The sequence below is a fragment of the Symphalangus syndactylus genome, chromosome 24 (assembly GCF_028878055.3).
Source record: "Symphalangus syndactylus isolate Jambi chromosome 24, NHGRI_mSymSyn1-v2.1_pri, whole genome shotgun sequence".
Lineage (NCBI taxonomy): Eukaryota > Metazoa > Chordata > Mammalia > Primates > Hylobatidae > Symphalangus > Symphalangus syndactylus.
In genome coordinates this window covers 35,655,405-35,676,860 of record NC_072446.2, presented here as the reverse complement: position 1 = coordinate 35,676,860, position 21,456 = coordinate 35,655,405, and the positions used below count along the sequence as shown (strand labels likewise).

General features: G+C 49.6%; 2 protein-coding genes across 8 annotated transcripts in view; one reads left to right on the top strand and one right to left on the bottom strand.

Annotated features, from left to right (window-relative positions):
- Positions 1-2,189: 2,189 nt before the first annotated feature.
- Positions 2,190-15,355, top strand: TLDC2 (TBC/LysM-associated domain containing 2). Of its 2 annotated transcripts, XM_055265176.2 has the most exons (6): positions 2,190-2,222; positions 3,888-4,043; positions 5,038-5,190; positions 6,637-6,732; positions 12,980-13,053; positions 15,179-15,355. In XM_055265176.2, the coding sequence occupies exons 1-6, from the start codon at positions 2,190-2,192 to the stop codon at positions 15,312-15,314; spliced, it is 648 nt and encodes a 215-aa protein (XP_055121151.1). In that variant the 3' UTR covers positions 15,315-15,355. The 2 variants fall into 2 exon arrangements, with proteins under 2 accessions (XP_055121151.1, XP_055121152.1); XM_055265177.2 differs by lacking the exon at positions 6,637-6,732.
- An 801-nt stretch (positions 15,356-16,156) lies between these two features.
- SAMHD1 (SAM and HD domain containing deoxynucleoside triphosphate triphosphohydrolase 1) overlaps positions 16,157-21,456 on the bottom strand; it is a 60,685-nt gene continuing 55,385 nt past the window's right edge. For 3 of the 6 annotated variants that reach the window (XM_055265152.2, XM_063633743.1, XM_055265155.2), the window contains one exon: positions 16,157-18,926. In XM_055265152.2, coding sequence (XP_055121127.1) covers positions 18,792-18,926 — 135 coding nt within the window. In that variant the 3' untranslated portion in view covers positions 16,157-18,791. Of the gene's footprint in view, positions 19,768-21,456 lie in introns of all 6 variants that reach the window. The other 3 variants (XR_010119410.1, XR_010119409.1, XM_055265153.2) reach the window with 2 other exon arrangements.

Sequence of the window (21,456 nt, the reverse complement as noted above, 5' to 3'; positions counted from 1 at the left end):
GATTGCGCCACTGCACTCCAGCCTGGGCGACAGAGCGAGACTCCGTCTCAAAAAAAAAACAAAAAAAAAAAACCAAAAAACTATGTGGTCGGCTGGGCGTGGTGGCTCACGCCTGTAATCCCAGCACTTTGGGAGGCTGAGGAGTGCAGATCACCTGAGGTCAGGAGTTCGAGACCAGCCTGACCAACACAGAGAAACCTCATCTCTACTAAAAATACAAAAATTAGCTGGGTGTGTTGGCACGTGCCTCTAATCCCAGCTATTTGGGAGGCTGAGACAGGAGAATCGCTTGAACCCAGGAGGCAGAGGTTGCAGTGAGCCGAGATCACACCACTGCACTCCAGCCTGGGTGACAGAGCAGGATTCTGTCTCAAAAACAAAAACAAAAACAAAACAAAAGAACTGTGTGGTCAATATGGTATGAACACATAGCGTCAGCCCTTTGCAAATGTGTACACATGTGTCTACGTGAAATAAACATAAAAGACTGGAAAATACACCCTTGGGGGTTGAGAGTTTATTTGTGAGAGATAGAATTGTGAATATTTTAATATTCTTTTTCGGTTTCTCAAATTTTCTACAACATCTAAACATCACTTTTTAATTAGAAAAAAAAAGCTTTGGCCGGGCACGGTGGCTCACGCCTGTAAGCCCAGCACTTTGGGAGGCCGAGGCGGAGGAATCACCTGAGGTTAGTTCAAAACCAGCCTGACCAACATGGAGAAACCCTATCTCTACCAAAAATACAAAATTAGCCAGGCGAAGGCTGAGGCAAAAGAATCACTGGAACCCGGGAGGCGGAGGTTGCGGTGAGCCCAGATCACGCCACTGCACCCTAGCCTGGGCAATAAGAGTGAAACTCCATCTCAAAAAATGAAACAAAACAAAACACCTTTTAAAATCTATTCTTTTTTTTTTACTGGACATTATCAAAAGTTTATTTATGTTTCAATTTAGAAATTCATCTGTTCCACGGTGAAACCCTGTCTGTACTAAAAATACAAAAAATTAGCCAGGCGTGGTGGCAGGCTCCTGTAGTCCCAGTTACTTGGGAGGCTGAGGCAGAAGAATGGCATGAACTCGGGAGACGGAGCTTGCAGTGAGCCGAGATCACGCCACTGCAGTCCAGCCTGGGCGACAGAGCGAGACTCTGTCTCAAAAAAAAAAAAAAAAAAAAAAAAAAAAGAAATTCATCTGTTCCCCCACCCCCATCTGAAACTAGATATGGAAAAAGAAACAAAGACTTAATAAAGAAACTTTCTGTTAAATGACAAGCAAAGCAATGATGAAAGCCTAAAATACATCTATGTTTAGGATGCAAAGTAAAAATAGCTTTTTTTTTTTTTTTGAGACAGGGCCTCACTCTCTTGCCCAGGCTGGAGTGCAGTGGCGCGATCTCGGCTCACGGCAGCCTCCTCCTCTCAGGCTCAGGTGATCCTCCCACCTCAGTCTTCTGAGTAGCTGGGATTAAGGCACACGACACCACACCCAGCTAATTTTTATATTTTTTGTAGAGACAGGGTTTCACCATGTTGCCTAGGCTGGTCTCAAATTCCTGGACTCAAGTGATACGCCTCCCTCAGCCTCCCAAAGTGCTGGGCTTACCGGCATGAGCCACTGCACTGGGCCAGATTGTTCTTTCGGTCTAGGCATGCCCCCTTCTAGCTTCTGTTCTAACATGCTCATCGGCTTGGAGAGGGAAGTGAATGGCAGACTATCAGTCCCGTGAAGGCTTCTGAGATTATCTGGTTCAACATGTTACATGTTATGTGTGGTGAAACTGAGGCTCAGGAGTGCAAATGGGCTTATCCAAGGTCATAAGGGAAACTAGAGGCCCCAGACCTCCAGCCTGGGCCTTAGGCATCTGGCCAATGGCCCACAGTCCCCAGGCCAGGCTGCCAGAAGGGCAAGAAGGTGAAAAGTAATTGCAACCAGAATTTATGGTGTATGGTTAACACATGTTCGATACTAACTGCAAAGAGGTCTTGAATGCCGAGTTGCCCAGCAGCAGCTCGGCCTGGGAGTGACAGGTGAGAGGGAGCAAAGGGCAGCGGGGGTGGGCATGGAGCTGGCTGGGTGTGCCCCAGGCCTCTCCCTCTCATCTCTAGGCCTCACCTATCAGCGCTTCCTTCCTGGGCAGGGCTGAGGATTCACTCACTGCCCACGGCCCGCCGGGCAGGGACAGGAGAATGAGAGGCCTCCGCTGGCGTTACACTCGGCTGGTAAGGGTTCCAACTCCGGCTGTGGTGCAGTTTGGGAGGTGGAAGGAGGTGAGGTCTCTGGCAGGGTGGGGCCTGGGCTAGGGTTGGATGCGGGCAGTGACTTGTTCCCCTCTCAAGTCCCTCCCTGGCAGGCCTGCGGTTTGGAGCAAGGACTGACTCAGGAACATGGGGTCTTAACCCCCCTGCTCCAAGGTCCTCAAGGGGGACAGACCGATGTCTCTGTCCCTTCCTCCCTGGAGTGGGTGCTGGTTGGAGCTCTGTTCAGAGCCACACACAGCTAGACCCTGCCTCAGGCCTGAGCCTGGAGAACAGAGCGAGGCAGGAGAGGGGGTCCTGTCCATCTCTCAGCCCCTGAGAGGTCTCTTATTCCTGGGAAAAGCCTGCAAGGTCATTGTGTGGAGGCACACACACACACACACATACACACTCACACATGCAAACACACACACTCACACTCAAATGCACTCACATACACACTCAAATGCACTCACACACTCAAACACACATACAGACACACACACATTCAAACACATACACACACAAACACACTCTGGTACAGAGTGGAAGCTCGAATGAATGAATGAATGAGTGAATAATGATGCCCTGATGGATGTATACATTTACACCATCCCAACTCACACAAACACATTGATATATAAACACACAAATTTACACTCAATACCTCCACACATTGATGTGCCTACACAACTCTATTCCAAGCCAACACACAATTCACACAAACACATTTTACATGAACCTACATATATGATCCCACATATGACTGCATGCATCATTTCACGGGCTTCACGGGAAAACTTTGGGCTTCATTTTCTTCCTTTGGAAAATGCTGATAAGAAGAAATACACAGAAGGCCGGGCGCGGTGGCTCATGCCTGTAATCCCAGCACTTTGGTAGGCCGAGCCAGGTGGATCATCTGAAGTCAGGAGTTTGAGACCAGCCTGGCCAACATGAGGAAACCCTCTCTCTACTAAAAATACAAAAATTAGCCAGGCATGGTGGTGGGTACCTGTCATCCCAGCTATTTGGGAGGCTGAGACAAGAGAATCGCTTGAACCTGGGAGCCAGAGGTCACAGTGAGCTGAGATTGCACCACTGAACTCCAGCCTGGGTGACAGAGCAAGACCCTGTCTCTAAAAAAAAAAAAAAGGAGAAGAAGAAGAAACACACAGAGATCACAGACAGTGCACACTGAACACAGGCCTGGGCAAGGATGGGTTTTTTGTTGTTGTCATTATTTAATGTACAAACACACACAATTGAAGCTCCCAGGGCTGGGCCACCACCTGCCTTCTCCTCTGCTCCCAAGCTTAGAACTTGATCCCTGCCACCCACCCAGGATCCACGGCAAACAGGCCAACAAATCGCACGGCCCACGGCCCCATTTGAGCCTTGCGGGGTGCTGGCGGGGGTGGGGGGACTGTGCTCCAGCCCTCAGCCGGCAGGGGCCAGGGAGGAAGCAGGCTGGTGGCAGGGGCAGCGTCCTGTCTGTCATGGAAACCCCCAACTACCCTGGGCTGGGCTGGGGGTTACAGGCACACGGGCAGGGAGTGATGAGGGGGCCCAAGGAGGCTCCTGGGCTCAGGAGATGGTGGAAGCTGGGACCTCCTGTCCCTGGACCCACCAGGCCACTTTGTGTTTTTGCAGCCCAGCCAGGTGGAGGACACCCTGTCTGGGGAGGAGGGTAATGAAGAGGAAGAGGAGGAGGAGGCAGCTCCAGACCCAGCTGCTGCTCCTGAGGACCCCATGGTGCCCCAGCTGACGGAAGCCAGCCAAGTTTTGAGTGCCTCAGAGATTAGGCAGGTCTGGACATTGCCCACGGCACAAGAATTTCAGCCCTAAACCTAAGAGTCTCACCCTCCTGCCCTATACCAGCCACGCCCAAGGGCACCTAGAATCACTTTTGCTCTGTTCTCATCATGCATTACCTCCGGCAAATCACTTCTTCTCTCGGGGCTTTGCTTTCCCTTCTTGTAAAATCATCCAGTGTTGCTAGCACCTCCCTCTACGCTGGGCCAGGAGGTTAAGGAGGTAAAGAAAGAGGCTAGGATGGGCACGGTGGCTCACACCTGTAATCCCAGCACTTTGGGAGGCCAAGGCAGGGGGATCGCTTGAGGCCAGGAGTTGGAGACGAGCCTGGCCAACATGGCAAAACCCCGTCTCTACTAAAAATACAAAAATTAGCCGGGCATGGTGGTGTGCACCTGTAGTCCCAGCTACTCAGGAGGCTGAGGCATGAGATTTGCTTGAACCCAGGAGGGAGAGGTTGCAGTGAGCTGAGATTGTGTCACTCTGCTCCAGCCTGGGTGACAGAGGGAGACTCTGTCTCAAAAGAAAAAAAGGAAGAAGACTAATTCCTACCTAGAACCAGCCCTTGGGAACTGAGGCCAAAGCTGGAGAGGGGTGGGCGGATGAGACGAGGATCAGGAGGAGGGTTCAGCATCTTTCCTATTCTCTAGCCTCTGGGGGCCAGGGTGACCAAGCAGAAAGAGTCCTCAGAGTCCTGACCTGGGTTCGAATCCTGTCTCTACCATTCACTACCCATGTGAGCTTTGGGCTAGTTGTTCCACCCTCCCTGGGCCTCAGTTTCCTCATCTATAACTTGGGAATAACAACCCCTATCTCCGAGGGCTATTACTGATGGCATGAAAGTCCCTAGAAACAGCAAACTGCTCAAACTGCTCTATCGCCTGTAAAGCATTGTGCTGGATGCATGCTCGGTGTCCAAGCCCACCCCCAGGATATGGCAGGAGGGCACGAGGAGAACTCCTCCATTCACCTCCAGCCCTGTCCCCAGCTCAGCTTTCACTTCCCACCAAGAGTCACCGGCCATCCCTGGAGTCTGGTCTTCTGCACGTCGAGGGATGGTTTCAGCCTGCAGAGCCTGTACCGGCGGATGGAGGGCTGCAGCGGGCCAGTGCTGCTGGCGCTCAGGGACCAGGACGGGCAGGTGAGCTGGGCAGGGGCACCACCCAAGGCTCTGGGGGCACCCCACCAGGTACCCATGGGCCCTGTCCCAGGGCAGCTCAGGTATGAGCAGGCAGAGTGACAGACTAAGTCACCTCTAATGGACACTGATGATGGCAATGAGACCTGCCCACTCAGAGCCATTCCCCCATTTATGCATTCAACACATCTACACGGGGCACCTTCTGTGTGCCAGGTGAGAGGTGGGATAGAGCAGAATCAACCCAGAAGCGGTCCCAGCTCTCTTGGAGCTAATGGTCTAAAAGGGGAAGGGTCAGATATTGAGCAAATAATCATTTGACTGTAAAACTGCATCTTCATCCTTAGAAGCAGAAGAAACTATGGGGGCTGCTGGGCACGGTGGCTCACACCTGTAATCCTAGCACTTTGGGAGGCTGAGGCAGGAGGCTTGAGTCCAGGAGTTCAAGACCAGCCTGGACAACATAGCCGGACCCCGTCTCTAAAAAAAAACAAAACAAAACCAAAAACAAACAACAACCACAAAAAAATTAGCCAGGTGTGGTGGTATATGCCTATAGTCCCAGCAACTGGGGCCGGGGGCGTTGCAGGGTAGTTGAGGCAGGAGGATCACTTGAGCCTGCAAGGTTGAGGCTGCAGTGAGCCATGATCACACCACTGCACCCCAGCTTGGGTGACAGAGTGAAACCCTGTGTGGAAAAAAAAAAAAAAAAAAAGAGATGTACACTGGCATTAAACTGATGTCAGAAGGAACATACCAAAATACTGAGAGTGGTTATCTTGGGGAAGAAGTAGTGGGATTAAGAGATGGCTTTACTTTTTTTCTTTTGCTTGTCTATTACTTCTACTTTTTTCTGTGATTACTTGTATAGAATATATATATACATATATATACTTTTTTTTTTTTTGAGACGGAGTCTCGCTCTGTCACCCAGACTGGAGTGTAGTGGTGCAATCTTGGCTCACTGCAATCTCCACCTCCCGGGTTCAAGCGATTCTCCTAACTCAACCTCCCAAGTAGCTGGAATTACAAGCACTCGCCACCACGCCCGGCTAATTTTTGTACGTTTAGTAGACACAGGATTTCACTATGTTGGCCAGGCTGGTTTTGAACTCCTGACCTCAGGTGATCAGCCTGTCCCAGCCTCCCCAAAGTGCTGGGATTACAGGCATGAGCCATCGCGCTCGGCCTAGAATAAGTATATTTAAGAAAAAGGAGGGCCCTGACGGCCCAGAGGAGGAAGCCAGCAGGAGCTCTTCCTCGGGGAGCGTTAAGGGAAAGGATGCATAAGGATTTCTGCTCTTGGGTGTGGAGCCCCCATGCCCCAGCTCTGCCCCAGCTTCCCAGGTGCCCTCTAGGATGAGCCTGTATTACTAAACCTGAAGAATGAGGGTTGCCAGAGGACCCCTAGCTCCCTTCCAGATGCAGACTACAACTTCTGCTTTCCAGATATTTGGAGCCTTCTCCTCCTCGGCTATCCGACTCAGCAAAGGCTTCTATGGTACTGGCGAGACATTCCTCTTCTCCTTCTCCCCACAGCTGAAGGTGATGTTCCCAACCTTCCATGGGGGGAGTGGGGCGTGTGGAGAGACAAAACTCCCAGGGTCCCAGTGGCCCCCAGCTCCATCCTCCACGATGGGCTGCCTGGTGTGCCACCATCTTCCCACAGGGGAATGAGCAGAGCAGTGGTGGGCAGTGCATCCCCCTTCACCTGCCTGTCCTGCATTTAAAACGTACTTGGTGGGTCTCTGGCAACAGCTGACTGGCTGAGAGGAGGGAGGACCACGCTTGCCAGGCACAGGCTGGGAAGACAAGATGGTCCAAAGTAGACCTGAGGGCGTGGTGGCAGGATGATGAAGGAGGACACAGCCAGTGGCTTCTGAGGAAGTATGGGGGCCAGGCACCCTGGCTCATGCCTGTAATCCTACTTTGGGAGGCCAACGAAGGTGGATTGCTTGAGTCCAGGATTTCAAGACCTGCCTGGGCAACATAGTGAGACCCCTATCTCTACGAAAAATACGAAAATTAGCCAGACATGGTAGAGTACACCTGTAGTCCCAGCTACTTGAGAGGCTGATGCGGGAGGATCGTTTAAGCCCAGGAGGTTGAGGCTGTGGTGAGCCGTGATCGCACCACTGCATTCCAGCCTGGGCAACAGAGCAAGATCCTGTCTCCAAAAAAAAAAAAAAAAAAAAAAAAGAAAGAAATATGGGGTGAGGTCATTGCTGGAGGAAGGTGAAGGATCGGGTATCGCAGTGATCACAGGTGTGGGAAGGGAGGGAAGCCTGCTGGAGAACGCCGGAGCAGCAGAAGCGCCGCTGGGCCACGTGAGTGGCGGCTTGGGTTGTGAGGTTAGGGCGCTGCCACTTCAGCGCCTGCTTCTTCAGCAGCATCGGCTGCTCGGCGTAGGCCTGCAGAGGGGACAGCAGAGAGTGGACTGCAGAGAGCGGGCAGCCAGGGTTGGGGGTTTTGCCAAACTGGCTTAACAGCAGCAGAGAGGGAAAGGAAGTTGAAGGGAGTGAAAATACAACATGGACCATGGAACCTAGACCGGACCAGGAGGGGAGGGGAGAGAAGCGGGGGGCACTGGGGGACACCAAGGCAATGGTGGGCTCGGCATGAGAGGTCTCCTTGACATCAAAGGCTTGGAGCAGTGACAGCAGTTGGACAATGTGTTGGAAGACAGGATACAGTGGACAGAGAGAGGGACATTTGAAATAGGCTGTGGAGGAGACATCTGCCATCCCTGGTGAGGACAAATTCTCAGATGTGACCATGGAAGACAGCGGCGGAAACCCATTCTGGGGCAGGGCCTGGACGAGTCCACGTGGATAGTGAAGTTTACCAGAGAGCTGTGAAGGGTGGTGGGTGGTGAGTCAGAGCTCAGGTTTCTAATTAATGATGAGTGGGAGAGTGACAGGCACAAGATGACTGGTATAGTCAGGTGACTCGAGCTGCCCAAGAGCTGGGTGAGAATAATAGTCCCAAACGCCTTCCATCCAAAGGTTTCCTGCCTCTGGGTTATTTATTCACTAAAGCTATTGAGCAGTACCTGCTTGGCACAGAGCATACTATTTTTACTACTAGTAAAAATGGCCAGGCCAAGTGCTGTGGTTCATGCCTATAATCCCAGCACTTAGGGAGGCAGAGGCAGGAGGATGGCTTGAGCCCAGGAGTTCAAGACCAGCCTGGGCAGCAGAGCAAGATGCCATTTTCCACAAAAAGGAGAAAACAAAAACAAAAAATGGCCAGGTGCAGTGGCTGGCTCACACCTGTAATCCCAGCATTTTGCGGGACTGAGGTGGGAGGATTGCTTGAGCTCAGGGGTTCAAGACCAGCCTGGGCAAGAGAGTAAGGTGCTGTCTCTTAAAAAAAAAAATTTTTTTTTAAACTGTTCAGTGGATGAAGTCGTTCCAGGTATTTGGCTATTAAGAGATATCTCCAATGCACAGACTAAGATTCCTCCAGACACATCCAGTCGCACAGTCATCTGGTCTCATGACAGGGAGTTCACAAGGAGCTATGGACTGCTTTGCTAAAGCCAAAATATACCATATCTATTGCGTTGCTGCCATCAGCTGGAGGGGCTCCATCGAGCTTCCCAGGATCCAGGAAAGGGTGAGGGAGGCATGGTGAGCCAGTGCTGGTACTACTCATCACCACTTGCCTTCCTGAACTTAAGTCTTAGAATTCTAAAGGTCTAGAATTTTCCTTCCATTGCACTGACAGCTCCTAGTAGAATCTTTTGCTGGTTCCTCCTCATCTCCCCAGCCTTTCAACATCAGAGCTCAGGTGCTGGTTCTCATCTCTTCTCTAGCGACCCTCATTTCCTCTGTGGTCTCGTCCATTCCCACAGCTCTCCATGCTGCCTGTATGCTGAGGGCCTCTTCCCTGGACTCCAAACTCACATATATCCAACAACTGTCCATCATCTCTCCTTGCATCTCAAACATGGCATTTCTTTTTTTTTTTTTTCCCCCTGAGACCCAGGCTGGAGTGCAGTGGCGCCATCTTGGCTCACCGCAACCTCCACCTCCTGAGCTCAATTGATCCTCCTGCCTCAGCCTCCCAAGTAGCTGAGACTACAGGTGCATGCCACCATGCCTGGCTGATTTTTGTATTTTTTGTAGAGATGGGGTTTCACCATGTTGCCAAGGCTGGTTTTGAACTCCTGAGTTCAAGTGATCTGCCTGCCTCCACCTCCCAAAGTGCTGGTATTACAGGCATGAGCCTGTAACTACCGATCAGTTGAGGTCAGGAGTTTGAGACCCGTCTGGCCAACATGGTGAAACCCCGTCTCTACTAAAAATACAAAAATTAGCCAGGCACGGTGGTATGCGCCAGTAATCCCAGCTACTCGGGAGGCTGAGGCATGAGAATCTCTTGAACCGGGGAGGCAGAGGTTGCAGTGAGTTGAGATCGCGCCACTGCACTCCAGCCAGGGTGACAGAGTGAGACTCTGTCTTAAACAAACAAACAAAAAAAAGGTGGGGGGAGGGGATGCTAGAACTCACAGCATGTCACTCCTTGGCTTCCTCTTTCACTTGGAGAAGAGCCAAAGTGTGTCCAATGATCTACAAGTCCCTATACCTTCTGGCCTCTCTCTCTGAATGGCGTTTCTTGCTACTTTTCCTTTCTTTCGCTCTGCTCCAACCACACTGGCCTCCGAGCTGGTCCTCAAACATGCAAGCCTGCTCCTGCCTCAGGGCCTTTGCACATGCTGTTCTGCCTAGAATGTCCCTCCACTGGATCTCTGCATGGTTCAATTCCCACCTCCTTCTATGTTCTGATGTCACCATCTCGGTGAAGCCTTCCCTGACTACCTGATTTAAAATGGCAACACCCAGCCAAGTGTGGTGGCTCATACCTGTAATCCCAGCACTCTTGGGACTCCCAAGGCGGGAGAATCACTTGAGGCCAGGAGTTCAAGATTAGCCCTCACAACATAGTGACATCTCATCTCTACAAAAAAACAAAAAAATAGCTGGGTGTGGTGGCACACACCTGTAGTCCCAGCTACTCCTGAGGCTGGGGCAGGAGGATCGCTTGAGCCCAGGAATTTGAGGCTGCAATGAGCTGTCATTGGTCATGCCACTGCATTCCAACCTGGACGACAGAGCAAGACCCCGTCTCTAAAAAAAAAAAAAAAAACAAAAATAAATAAATAAAATGACAACACCCAGCCCTAGGAAGCCCTTAGTGTCCTTCTCTCCCTAGCGTTTGCCATCATCTAACACAGAAATTCTTTTTATTTTTTTCTTTTTGAGACAGAGTTTTGCTCTTGTTGCCCAGGCTGGAGTGCAGTGGGGCAATCTCAGCTCACTGCAACCTCTGCCTCCCAGGTTCAATCGATTCTCCTGCCTCAGCCTCCCGGCTTGCCACCACGCCCAGCTAATTTTTGTATTTTTAGTAGAGACGGGATTTCACCATGTTGGCGAGGCTGGTCTCGAACTCCTGACCTCAGGTGATCCATCTGCCTTGGCCTCCCAAAGTGTTGGGATTACAGGCATGAGCCACCGTGCCCAGCCAGAGAACTTCTTTTACTTCGTTATCTGCCTTCTCCCACTAGAAGGTCAGTCCGTTGAGGCACAGGTTTTTGTCTATTGTATTCAGCAGTCTACCCAGGGCCTGAAAATAGTGTCTGGTGCATAAGTGCTTTAAAAAAAAAATTGTTGAATGAAATGAGTAACTTTTTCAGGGGAGCCTGTCTTTCCAGTCTATTGTTATGGAATCTCATCTTCTAAAAAATTGGTTAATTCTTGGCTATCTTTGGCCTTCTGGCACTTGTATTCCCATGAATTCGGTAGTTCCTTGATTGCTATTCCAAACAGCACCATGAACTTGGTCTTAATTCCTTCCACAGCAATGTTCATCTTACTCCTTCAGGTCGAAGGTCATGTCCTTCAAGAAAGTAGAGGAGGACTTGAATGATTCTGTCCTCTTGTGGTCACTTGCTAATATGATCTTATCCCTCCTGGGCATAGGACGTATCTTTTATTAGTCTGTTTTCTGGCTAAAAACCCTTTGGTTGCTCACAGCATTTTGGGCCACTGATTAAGGCAGTAACATCCTATCCTTTTGCAGCCCTTTAAAACTATTTTGACTCTTGAATAATTTTTGCATTCAACCAATATATATGTGCCAGGAATACAGCCAGGAACAAGACAGGCCACATGGAACTTAACGTCTTTAATATAAATAAATAAAGAGGAATAAAACAGGGTCTGGGAGGAAGGGCTACTTCAGATAGGGTGGTCCAGGAAATTTCTGAGATGACATTTGGGCTGAAGGATGAGAGGTGGGCCCTCTGAGGATCTGGGGGAAGAGCATTCTGGGTGGAGGGATTCTAGGTCAGGGATGGGCTTTGGGTGTTCCAGGGATGGAAAGACTGGTGTAGCTAATGTGTAGTCAATAAGGGGGAGAAGGGGCCAGAGAGAAAATCAGGGGTTAGAGCTGGCTGCACTTTTAAGTTTTGACAGTTTTTTTGTTGTTTTTTAGAGTTGGGGTCTTGCTCTGTTATCCATGCTAGAGTGCAGTGGTGCAATCATAGCTCACTGCAGCCTCCACTTCTGGGCTCAAGTGATCCTTCCACCTTAGCCTCCCTAGTAGCTGGGACTATAGGTGCACACCACAATGACCAGCTAGGTTTAAAAAATTTTTTTTAGCGCCGGGCGCAGTGGCTCACGCCTGTAATCCCAGCTCTTTGGGAGGCCAAGGCAGACGGATCACGGGGTCAGTAGATTGAGATCAGCCTGGGCAACATGGTGAAACCCGTTTCTACTAAAATACAAAAAGTTACCTGGGCCTGGTGGTGCATGCCTGTAGTCTCAGCTACTCGGGAGGCTGAGGCAGGGGAATCGTTTGAACTCAGGAGGTGGAGGTTGCAGTGAGCCAAGATTGCGCCACTGCACTCCAGCCTGGCAAAAGAGCAAGACTCTGCCTCAAAAGAGAGAGAGAAAAAAATTTTTTTAGAGATAGGGGAGGGTCTTACTATGTTGCCTTGGTTGGTCTAGAACTCCTGACCTCAAGGAAACTCCTGGCCTCAAGTGATCCTCCTGCCTCAGCCTACTGAGTAGCTGGTGCACACCATCACACCTGGCTAGTTAAAAAATCGCTGGGATTACAGGCATGAGCTACTGCGCCAGTCCCAGGCTGCACTTCTGGCCATTGTTAAGGAGTTGAATTTTATCCCCATTGCAATGGGAAGCCATTGGAGGACTCAGGCAGAGGAGAGATAACATCTGATTTGGATGTAGAACAGATTACGCAGATTGCAGTGTGGGTACGGCTGTAGGTACAGACAGTGGATGCAGAGGGACCAGCTGGGAGGCTGTGATCCAGGCAGAGGACGGGATAGAAATGACGGCAGGCCCGCTGTGTCTAGAGCTGCGAGGCTTGTTGATGAGCTGGATGTGAGGCAGCACTGAAGCGCAGGCGGGCTGGTGTTGTCCCAGTGAGAGGCGACGATGAGTTAGAATGGCAGTATCAGTTCCCACTCCTGGCCTGGACTGCTCCCCTCCTACCTCCAGCTTTGGAAGCAGGAAGCCTCAGGGGTTGTTGTCCTATTCTAGAACAAAGAGGCTTCTAGGCTGTAGGAATTCAAACTAGAGGGCATGCGGTGGTGACTCCAAGGAAACTGAGAAGAGAAACCCCAAGATCCCTGAGCCCGGAGTCCCACCTGCGGCTGGGTTGGGGCCTGGATGCTGTTCCCGCCAAAACACTGCCACCCAGTGGTTCGGGGTCAAACTGCGAGGCGGGACTCGCTCGCTTAGTAACCCTATATATCACCCAGGTCTTTAAGTGGACTGGAAGCAACTCTTTCTTTGTGAAGGGAGACTTGGATTCACTGATGATGGGCAGTGGCAGGTGAGTGTCTCAGTCTTCCCGAGTCTTGGGGTGGTCTGTGTTCTGGTCCCTTTCCCTCTGCTGAACTGCTGGGCTAGGCTGCCCTTGATGCAATGGGGAGGCTAGTGGGGAACTCTCAGGCTGTTCCCTTCATTGCTCAGCCTCCCAGCCAACCCCCTCAACCTCACGCTAAGCCAGTATTAAGAAGAAAGGATGCATGAGTGCCCCCACCGAAATGTTACAGCCGGTGACAGTTTAGTCTGAATGTATGCAACTTTGGGAATAGAATTCCACATGGTTGGATGAGGCTAGTGTCAAGAGATGAGTGTGCCTCATTTTTCCATCAGCCCAGGAATTGCAGGGGACATAACTCATTGCAGGAACCTCCCTCGGTGAGGACGGGGTGGAGAGAGGTAGGAAAAAAAGGTTGATCTCATCCTGGTGTGACCTTCACATTCAGGGGGCATGCGTCTTATCCTGGGGGTGGGGATGAGAGCATTGCTTGATTAGTACCAGGCAAATTCTTTGCTCTCCCAACTGCCTGAAAAGCCTCCACTGAGGGGCAGCTTGGCACAGAGCACATCAGCCATTGCTGATCTGCAGAAATTCACTTCCTGGCTCCAGCCGAGGTTTTCTGTCAAATAAGGGGATTAGAATGGACACTCTGAAGCATTTGGGCTCTCAGAGTTTGCACCCTGAGATGTACTAGCTTTGGTTAAAGAATTGCCATTTTGTTTTTTTTGAGACAGAGTCTCGCCCTGTCGCCCAGGCTGGAGTGCAGTGGTGTGATCTCAGCTCACCACACCCTCCACCTCCTGGGTTCAAGTGATTCTCCTGCCTCAGCGTCTTGAGTAGCTGGGACTACAGGTGCCCGCCACCATGTCCGGCTAATTTTTGTATTAAGAATTGCCATCTTGGGCCGAGTGTGGTGGCTCATGCCTGTAATCTCAGCACTTTGGGAGGCCGAGGTGGGCGGATCATGAGGTCAGGAGATCGAGACCGTCCTGGCCAACATGGTGAAACTCCATCTCTACTAAAAATACAAAAAATTAGCCAGGCGTGGTGGTGGGCACCCGTAGTCCCAGCTACTCGGGAGGCTGAGGCAGGAGAATGGCGTGAACCCGGGAGGTGGAGCTTGCAGTGAGCCGAGGTCACGCCATTGCACTCCAGCCTGGGCGACAGAGCAAGACTCCTATAAAAAAAAAAAAAAAAAAATTGCCATCTTGACCAGGCGCAGTGGCTCACACCTGTAATCCCAGCATTTTGGGAGGCCGAGATGGGCAGATCACTTGAGGTCAGGAGCTCGAGAGCAGTCTGGCCAATGTGGTGAAACCCCGTCTCTACTAAAAAATACAAAAATTAGCTGGGCGTCGGGGCAGGCGTCTATAGTCCCAGCTACTTGGGAGGCTGAGGTGGGAGAATCGCTTCAACCTGGAAGGCAGAGGTTGCAGTGAGCCAAGATCGTGCCATTGCACTCCAGCCTGGGCGACAGAGCGAGACTCCGTCTCAGAAAAAAAAAAAAAAAAAGAATTGCCGTCTTAAAAATGCTCCAAATGTTCTAAAACTGGGCTGTGATGACAGTTGCACCACTGTATATACTTATTAAAATGCTGAACTGTTCAAAAAATACTCTTGGCCGGGCATGGTGGCTCACGCCTGTAATCCCAGCACTTTGGGAGGCCAAGGCAGGCAGATCGCTTGAGGTCAGGAGTTCGAGACCAGCCTGGCCAACATAGCAAAACCCCATCTCTATTAAACATACAATAATTAGCCAGGCATAGTGGTGGGCGGCCTGTCATACCAACCACTCGGGAGGCTGAGGTAGGAAAATTGCTTGAACCCAGGAGGTGGAGGTTGTGGTGAGCCAAGGTCGTGCCACTGCACTCCAGCCTGGGTGACAAAGCAAGACTCCGTCTCAATAAATAAATAAATAAATAAATAAATAAATAAATAAATAAAGCTCTTAACCCCATGGGGAACAATGTGCTGAGTCCCCAATAATTCAGTATAAATTGCTTTAAGGGGCGATAAGACAGGTGAAACTGGGCTGCCGTCCTGGCACGGCCAAGAGCTGATGCTGGTGGCAGAGCCTGGGGGTTTCAGCACGCAGGAGTGAGCCGCACCAAGACTGTCCTCTTCTCTCTAGTGGGCGGTTTGGGCTGTGGTTGGATGGAGACTTGTTTCGCGGGGGAAGCTCCCCTTGCCCGACCTTCAACAACGAGGTGCTGGCCCGGCAGGAGCAGTTCTGCATCCAGGAGCTGGAAGCCTGGCTTCTCAGCTGACAGCCCTGCGGCAACAGGTACTCAGCCCTGCTCATGATGCCACCCAGGCCTTCCTGACACACGGCAGCCTGTGCTGTTCGAAACACAGATGGTGAAGGGCCCTAGAGTTGGCCGAGGCTGCTGGCCAGCCTCCTTGTGGCCTGGGGACCCAAGATACAGGTGGGAGCAGGCACTGCTCTTTTGCAGAGGTGACTTTGAAGGATTAAAAGATGCTTACACCTTACTCAAGCAGCACAGAGACCCTAAGCTAACAGGGTCTTAGAAAACTCAGAAAAATCCGCATCCCTTCCCCGCTTGTGCCTGCCTCCTGGCAAAGGGAAGATTTTTCACTATGCTGTTCCTCGCCAGCTACTGAACAAGGAAAACCAACCTCATGAACATTATCATTTTAGAGGTTCTACAACTAATTCATGTTTTTGTAGAAAAACCAGAAGATGTTAAAAAAATTAAAATTGCCTAAAATTCAACCCCCCTGCCCAACTCTTAACATTTTCATGTATATCCTTCCAGACAATGCTCCATGAATATATATGTGTGTGTGTGTATACTTACAAAAACAGGATTCTACTCTGTATGTGTGGAAATGATTTTAACTAACAGAATATTGTCAAACCTTAGAAATCTGGGCTTGAGCACTGGAACTAATAAAGACTGTAGCAGCGTCGTTCCTCCTCTGGCCTGCTGCAGAACGTTGAGGCCTTTTTGTCTGCCACCAGTGCCAGTTGCTTGTGAGTCTGTTATTTAATTTCACGATGAAGGTATGAAAGGAGCAAATGAGTAATATGCATATTTGGACAAAGAGGTCGAAACCTTTGTGGAACACAACTTTCAAGATGGAGATATATATTCACGAAGCTTTATTGCAGCTGTTTCCCTTGCCCAGTTGAAGTGGCCAGTCATTTTAACTTGCAGTTCTACTTACATTCCCAAGGTAACCATGTTCAGTAACTCTCTAGAGGCTAAGCTGTTAAAATTTCCATTTTTATACAAATAGCAAGATGCTTCTTTCTTTCTTTTTTTTTTTGTTTGAGACAGAGTTTAGCTCTTGACCCCCAGGCTGGAGTGCAGTGGCCTGATCTTGGCTCACTGCAACCTCTGCCTCCGGGTTCAAGTGATTCTCCTGCCTCAGCCTCCCGAGTAGCTGGGATTACAAGCACACACCACCATGCCCGGCTAATTTCACCCGGCTAATTTTTGTATTTTTAGTAGAGGCTGGGTTTCGCCATGCTAGCCAGGCTGGTCTCAACTCTTTATCTCAAGTGATCTGCCCACCTTGGCCTCCCAAAGTGCTGGGATTACAGGCATGACCACCTGGCCTAGCCAAGAAAAATGTAACCTTGTAAATAGCACAGAGTTCTCATAATGAAAACAGTTGCAAAGAACATAAAGTACAGCTGCGTTACATGTAACAAAAGATGCAAACAAAATAAATTCAAGTTGTTTTGCAGACAGCACAAGGATACAATATTAGGACTACAGAATCTCAGAGTAAACCACAACGATTTAAAGGTAAGATACACAGAAATAAAATCATTTCAACAGAAAAATATGACATTCCTGACCTTAGGTCTGGGCACATGATGTCTGACCCCTATAGAGGCACCTTGGCTAAAATGGGAATGACCTAGTGCCATGGCTGACCTCACTTGTGCATTGCTGAGCCCATATGTGAACAAATCCCCTTGACATAGCACCATGGTAGGCATGAGAGGAGAAGGGTTTTAACTATTCTCTTATGAATTGTAACCAACCCTTATTATCTACTGATGGATGGACGGGGGGTGGGGTGATCATACAGGATGGCAGACATTCCAAGTACTCTTCACCCTGGTGTGGACGGAACAGAATCTGGCTACACGGTGGCCAGTGACAGACTGCTGGGAAATCTGCTGGCCTGTGGTCTGAGTTCCCCTACTCGCTCAGGCTGCCCCTCACTCCCAGTGTGCCAGGGAGGCTTAGTCCGGGGAGCATCAGAGCGGGAGACATTCGGGGCTCATGGCTCCCATCCCCACTGGTCTGTATCTTCAGCACCCTCTGGCCACCACCAGCTTTGGCTCTAACTGCAGACTGTTCTTAGTGAATTGCTATAGAACTGGGAATGAGGTGTTCCCTGGGCACAGGGGCACTGTCCCACCAAGGTGGTGCCCACTCCACTGCTGGGAAAGCGAAGTTACCTAGGGGAGCCTGGAACCCACTGGGTGGTCACTAATTTCAGCACAGTCAGTGCAGTGTTTGTGCTTTTTTTTTGGAGATGGAGTCTCACTCTGTCACCCAGGCTGGAGTGCAATGGCGTGATCTAGGCTCACTGCAACCTCCGCCTCCCGGGTTCAAGCAATTCTCCTGCCTCAGCCTCCCAAGTAGCTGGGATTACAGGCACAGGCCGCCATGCCTAGCTAGTGTTTGCTCTTAAATACACAAAATGCACTGAACCGGCAAAAACAAAGTCCCAGGTCTGAGGAGCTCTGAGGACGGTGCCTGTGACGGCCTCTGGCCAGCTCTCCAGGATACTGAGAGCGCATGTCAGGGGAGACCTTCTCCAGGCTGGGCAGTGGGAAGGCCCTCTGGACGGGGGGAGTGAGTATTCAGGAGTCAAAGGCACTGCCCAGGTCTGGAGCTGCCACTGAGCCAGGGCACAGCCTAGTCTGGGGGATTCCTCTGTCACTGAGGTAGGATTTCCCAAGAAGAGGCGGCTTTATGCTCCACTCACAAGGAGGCCAGAGCTCTCAGATCTTCCCCAAAACCTAATCAGGCCTCTCACCAGTGTGTTGGAGGCCACTCCTGGCCATCATCTCCAACTCTTTACCCCGACCTGGCACCTCGTAGGGGGCTAGAAGGGTGAGGGGAGGTGTCTTTCACCTATGCTTAGGTCACTCTTAGAGGACTATCCTCAAACTTGAGGTGACAGGGAACTCTTCACGGGGGCAGGATTTGATGTTTTGTTTTTAGCCATGTTTGTCTATGACAATGTCAACTTCTAATTCAAATTTGTACCCTTGACTAATTTCTACATTAAAAACAAAAAACAATCATCCGTCATAAAAGTTCAGAGTAAGCTGGGTGTGGTGGTGGCAAGTGCCTTTAGTCCCAGCTACTTGGGAGGCTGAGGCAGGAGAGTCACTTGAGCCCAGGGAAGTTTGAGTCCAACCTGGGCAACAGAGCAAAACCTTGTCTCTTAAAAAAGAAAAAAAATAGAACTCAGGGTAGATAAAAGAGTTGTTATTCTAAGAAAATAGACTACTGAAGGAGAAAGGTTTTAATAATATTAAAAATAGGCAAGGTAATGCTTTTCATAGTATAGTAAGATTTGCCTAATACCATCTTATTTCTTTGATTAAAAGTTACTTAGCTTTAGCATGTGTGTACATTCAAAATACAAAATTAAAGCATGAGTTGTCATTAATTTGCAGAATTCTATGATTGAAGCCCTTAAATGAATTGTGCAAGGGAGGGAGTTTGTAAACAACTAACTAGAGACATTCACATTGGGTCATCTTTAAAAAGCTGGACTCTGCTTTTGGATGCTTCTCGGAGGCGAGTTGGATTTTGGCCTGAAGCCCCGTAGTTCCATTCCTTTTTTTGAGGTGTTATGAGTGGGGCTATAACATCGCCATCCTATTAGGAAGAGAGAGAAAAACAGGGAACAGAGAAAAGCCGGTTTCCATCATCTTATTTCTGAGTGAAAGTCTCAAGTGCACACATCCTCGTCTTGCATATAGATTGCTTCTAGGTGTCCTCACTCTAGGGAAACTCCAAATTACATATGCCCTGTGCTTGGGACAAATTAGAAACACTACAGTCTTATGTAGGAAGAGCCTTCATGAAAACAGCCACTGGCCTCTGCAGAGATGACCGGAAGCAGCATACCACTGTCCACCTCTGTGGCTTCCTTCACACACCTTCACAGAGCACAAACCCTGTCCTGTTTTCCCAGGAGAAAGACAGGATGCACTGAACCCCTAGGTTCTCTCTTGCCTGGTCCCCTCTGCAATAAATGGCCCAGGTCTACAAGATGGCAAAGAAGGGGAGGAAGGACAGTATGTACCTACAGAATTTAAATTTTTCTCTGCATCAAAGCTCTAACATTGGTCCCATCAGCATAGGCTCCAGCCAAAGGAGCTCCTCCACCCAAAATGAGGAGAGATCCAAAGGGAGGTGATACAATGACCTGAAACCATAGAGGTAAGAAGCAAGGCCTCCTAATACTTGACTCTGTGCTAAACTGTTCTGAACTTGTGGGTAGATCCTTTTGGGTTACAAGATGATGCACTACCAGGAATACAATGCTGGTGGGAGGATTCGTGCTCCTCATCTGCCTATTTGTTCTCAGATCCATTCTTCACTCCTCCTCTCCCTACTCTGTCTTACAGGAGCTACTCCGGTAAATTACATTTCTCAGCTCCCATGCTTGTTGGTTTCCAGTTAGGTTTGGTCAGTGGGAGGCTCTGGTGGGAGACTGGAGGTGAGAAGAGGGCAGAGAAGTCAGGTTTTTTCTCTCCCTACCTCCTCTGGCACAAGCGGCAGTGGCAGTGACTCTTCTGTGGTTCTAGCTTCTGCAGGTGGCCCCAGCTCCTGGACTGCCACCTGCTCCCTTGGTCTCTCCTATCCTAGAGGTGGTAGCAGCTTCCTGCTGTTGAATCACTGTCCTCTGTGCTCATTTAGCTCTGCCAAAACTTTTGTATCTCATCCCCCATGTTAAATTTTTTCTGTTGAAGTACACTGGATCTGAGTTGATAGAACCATTAAAAATAGTTTTTTAAAAACTTATTTTTTTTTGAGATGGAATTTTGCTCTGTCACCCTTGCTGGAGTGCAGTGGCACAATTTCAGCTCACTGCAACCTCCACCTCCAGGGTTCAAGCGATTCTCCCGCCTCAGCCTCCCAAGTAGCTGGGATTTATAGGTGTGCATCACCATGGCTAATTTTTGTATTTTTAGTAGAGATGGGGTTTCACTATGTTGGCCAGGATGGCCTCGAACTCCTGACCTCAGTAAAGGCAATCATTTAGGCCAGGGATGGTGGTTCATGCCTGTAATCCCAACACTTTGGGAGACCAAAGCAGGTGGATCACTTGAGGTCGGGAGTTCAAGAGCAGCCTGGGCAACATGGTGAGACCCTGTCTCTACTAAAAATACAAAAATTAGCTGGGCATGGTGGCACGTGCCTGTAGTCCTAGCTACTCAGGAGGCTGAGGCAGGAGAATCACTTCAACCTGGGAGGTGGAGGTTGCAGTGAGCTGAAATCGTGCCACTGCACTCCAGCCTGGGCAACAGAGCGAGACTGTCTCAAAAAAAAAAAAAAAAAAAGAAGTCATTCTATTGCCATGATACTTGTACTTAAAGGCCTATCTCAAAATCAACAATATTTATTTGTCTTTAAACTCATCTCTATTTCTACCCAGCTTTCTTTCTTTTTTTGAGACAGCATCTTGCTCTATCAACCAGGCTGGAGTGTAGTGGTGTGATCATAGCTCATTGCAGCCTCAGACTCCTAGGCTCAAGCAATCCTCCCACCTCAGCCTCCCAAAGTGCTAGGATTATAGATGTGAGCCACCATGCCAAGCATATAGCCAACTTTTTTATTTCTACTCATTCTACTTTCAAGTCTAGTGAATTTTATAAATGTAAACAAATATGTCACTTTCCTGCTTAAAACCCTTCAGTGTCAATGCTCCCTACTGCTCTTGGCTGGCAGGACTGTGATAAAGCCCCAGACACCTCCACACTCTATGCTCCTTCCTGAAATGCATCATGTTCTTTGTCATCTTCTGACCTAACCCTGTGGGGTCTATGCCTCAACCCCTCCCCTACCACCACCTCCTGCTGCCAGCCCTTCACCCAGACAACTCCTCACTCAACATTCAGGTCTCAGTTTATAAGCCCTTCTTTAAATAAGCTTTTCCTGACCAACCAAGACCAGCTAAATCCTCCTTGTTTTTCCTCCTCTAAGACTGTGTACTCACCCTACACCCAAAGTACTTACCATGCTCCTATAATTATTAATTTATAGAGAAAAATTAATAATAATTATTATCCCCAACTAGATTGTTATCCCCAACCCGAATGGGATCCATGGGTTGTTAGGAACTGTCTGTCTTTTTTTGTTTGTTTTTTGAGACGGAGTCTTGCTCTGTCGCCCAGGCTGG

Coding starts and splice junctions, on each gene's coding strand:
- TLDC2 (XM_055265176.2), top strand. CDS start 2,190: ATGAGAGGCCTCCGCTGGCGTTACACTCGGCTG. Junction 2,223..3,887: donor GCTGGCGTTACACTCGGCTG/GTAAGGGTTCCA, acceptor GTGTTTTTGCAG/CCCAGCCAGGTGGAGGACAC. Junction 13,054..15,178: donor CTGATGATGGGCAGTGGCAG/GTGAGTGTCTCA, acceptor TCTTCTCTCTAG/TGGGCGGTTTGGGCTGTGGT.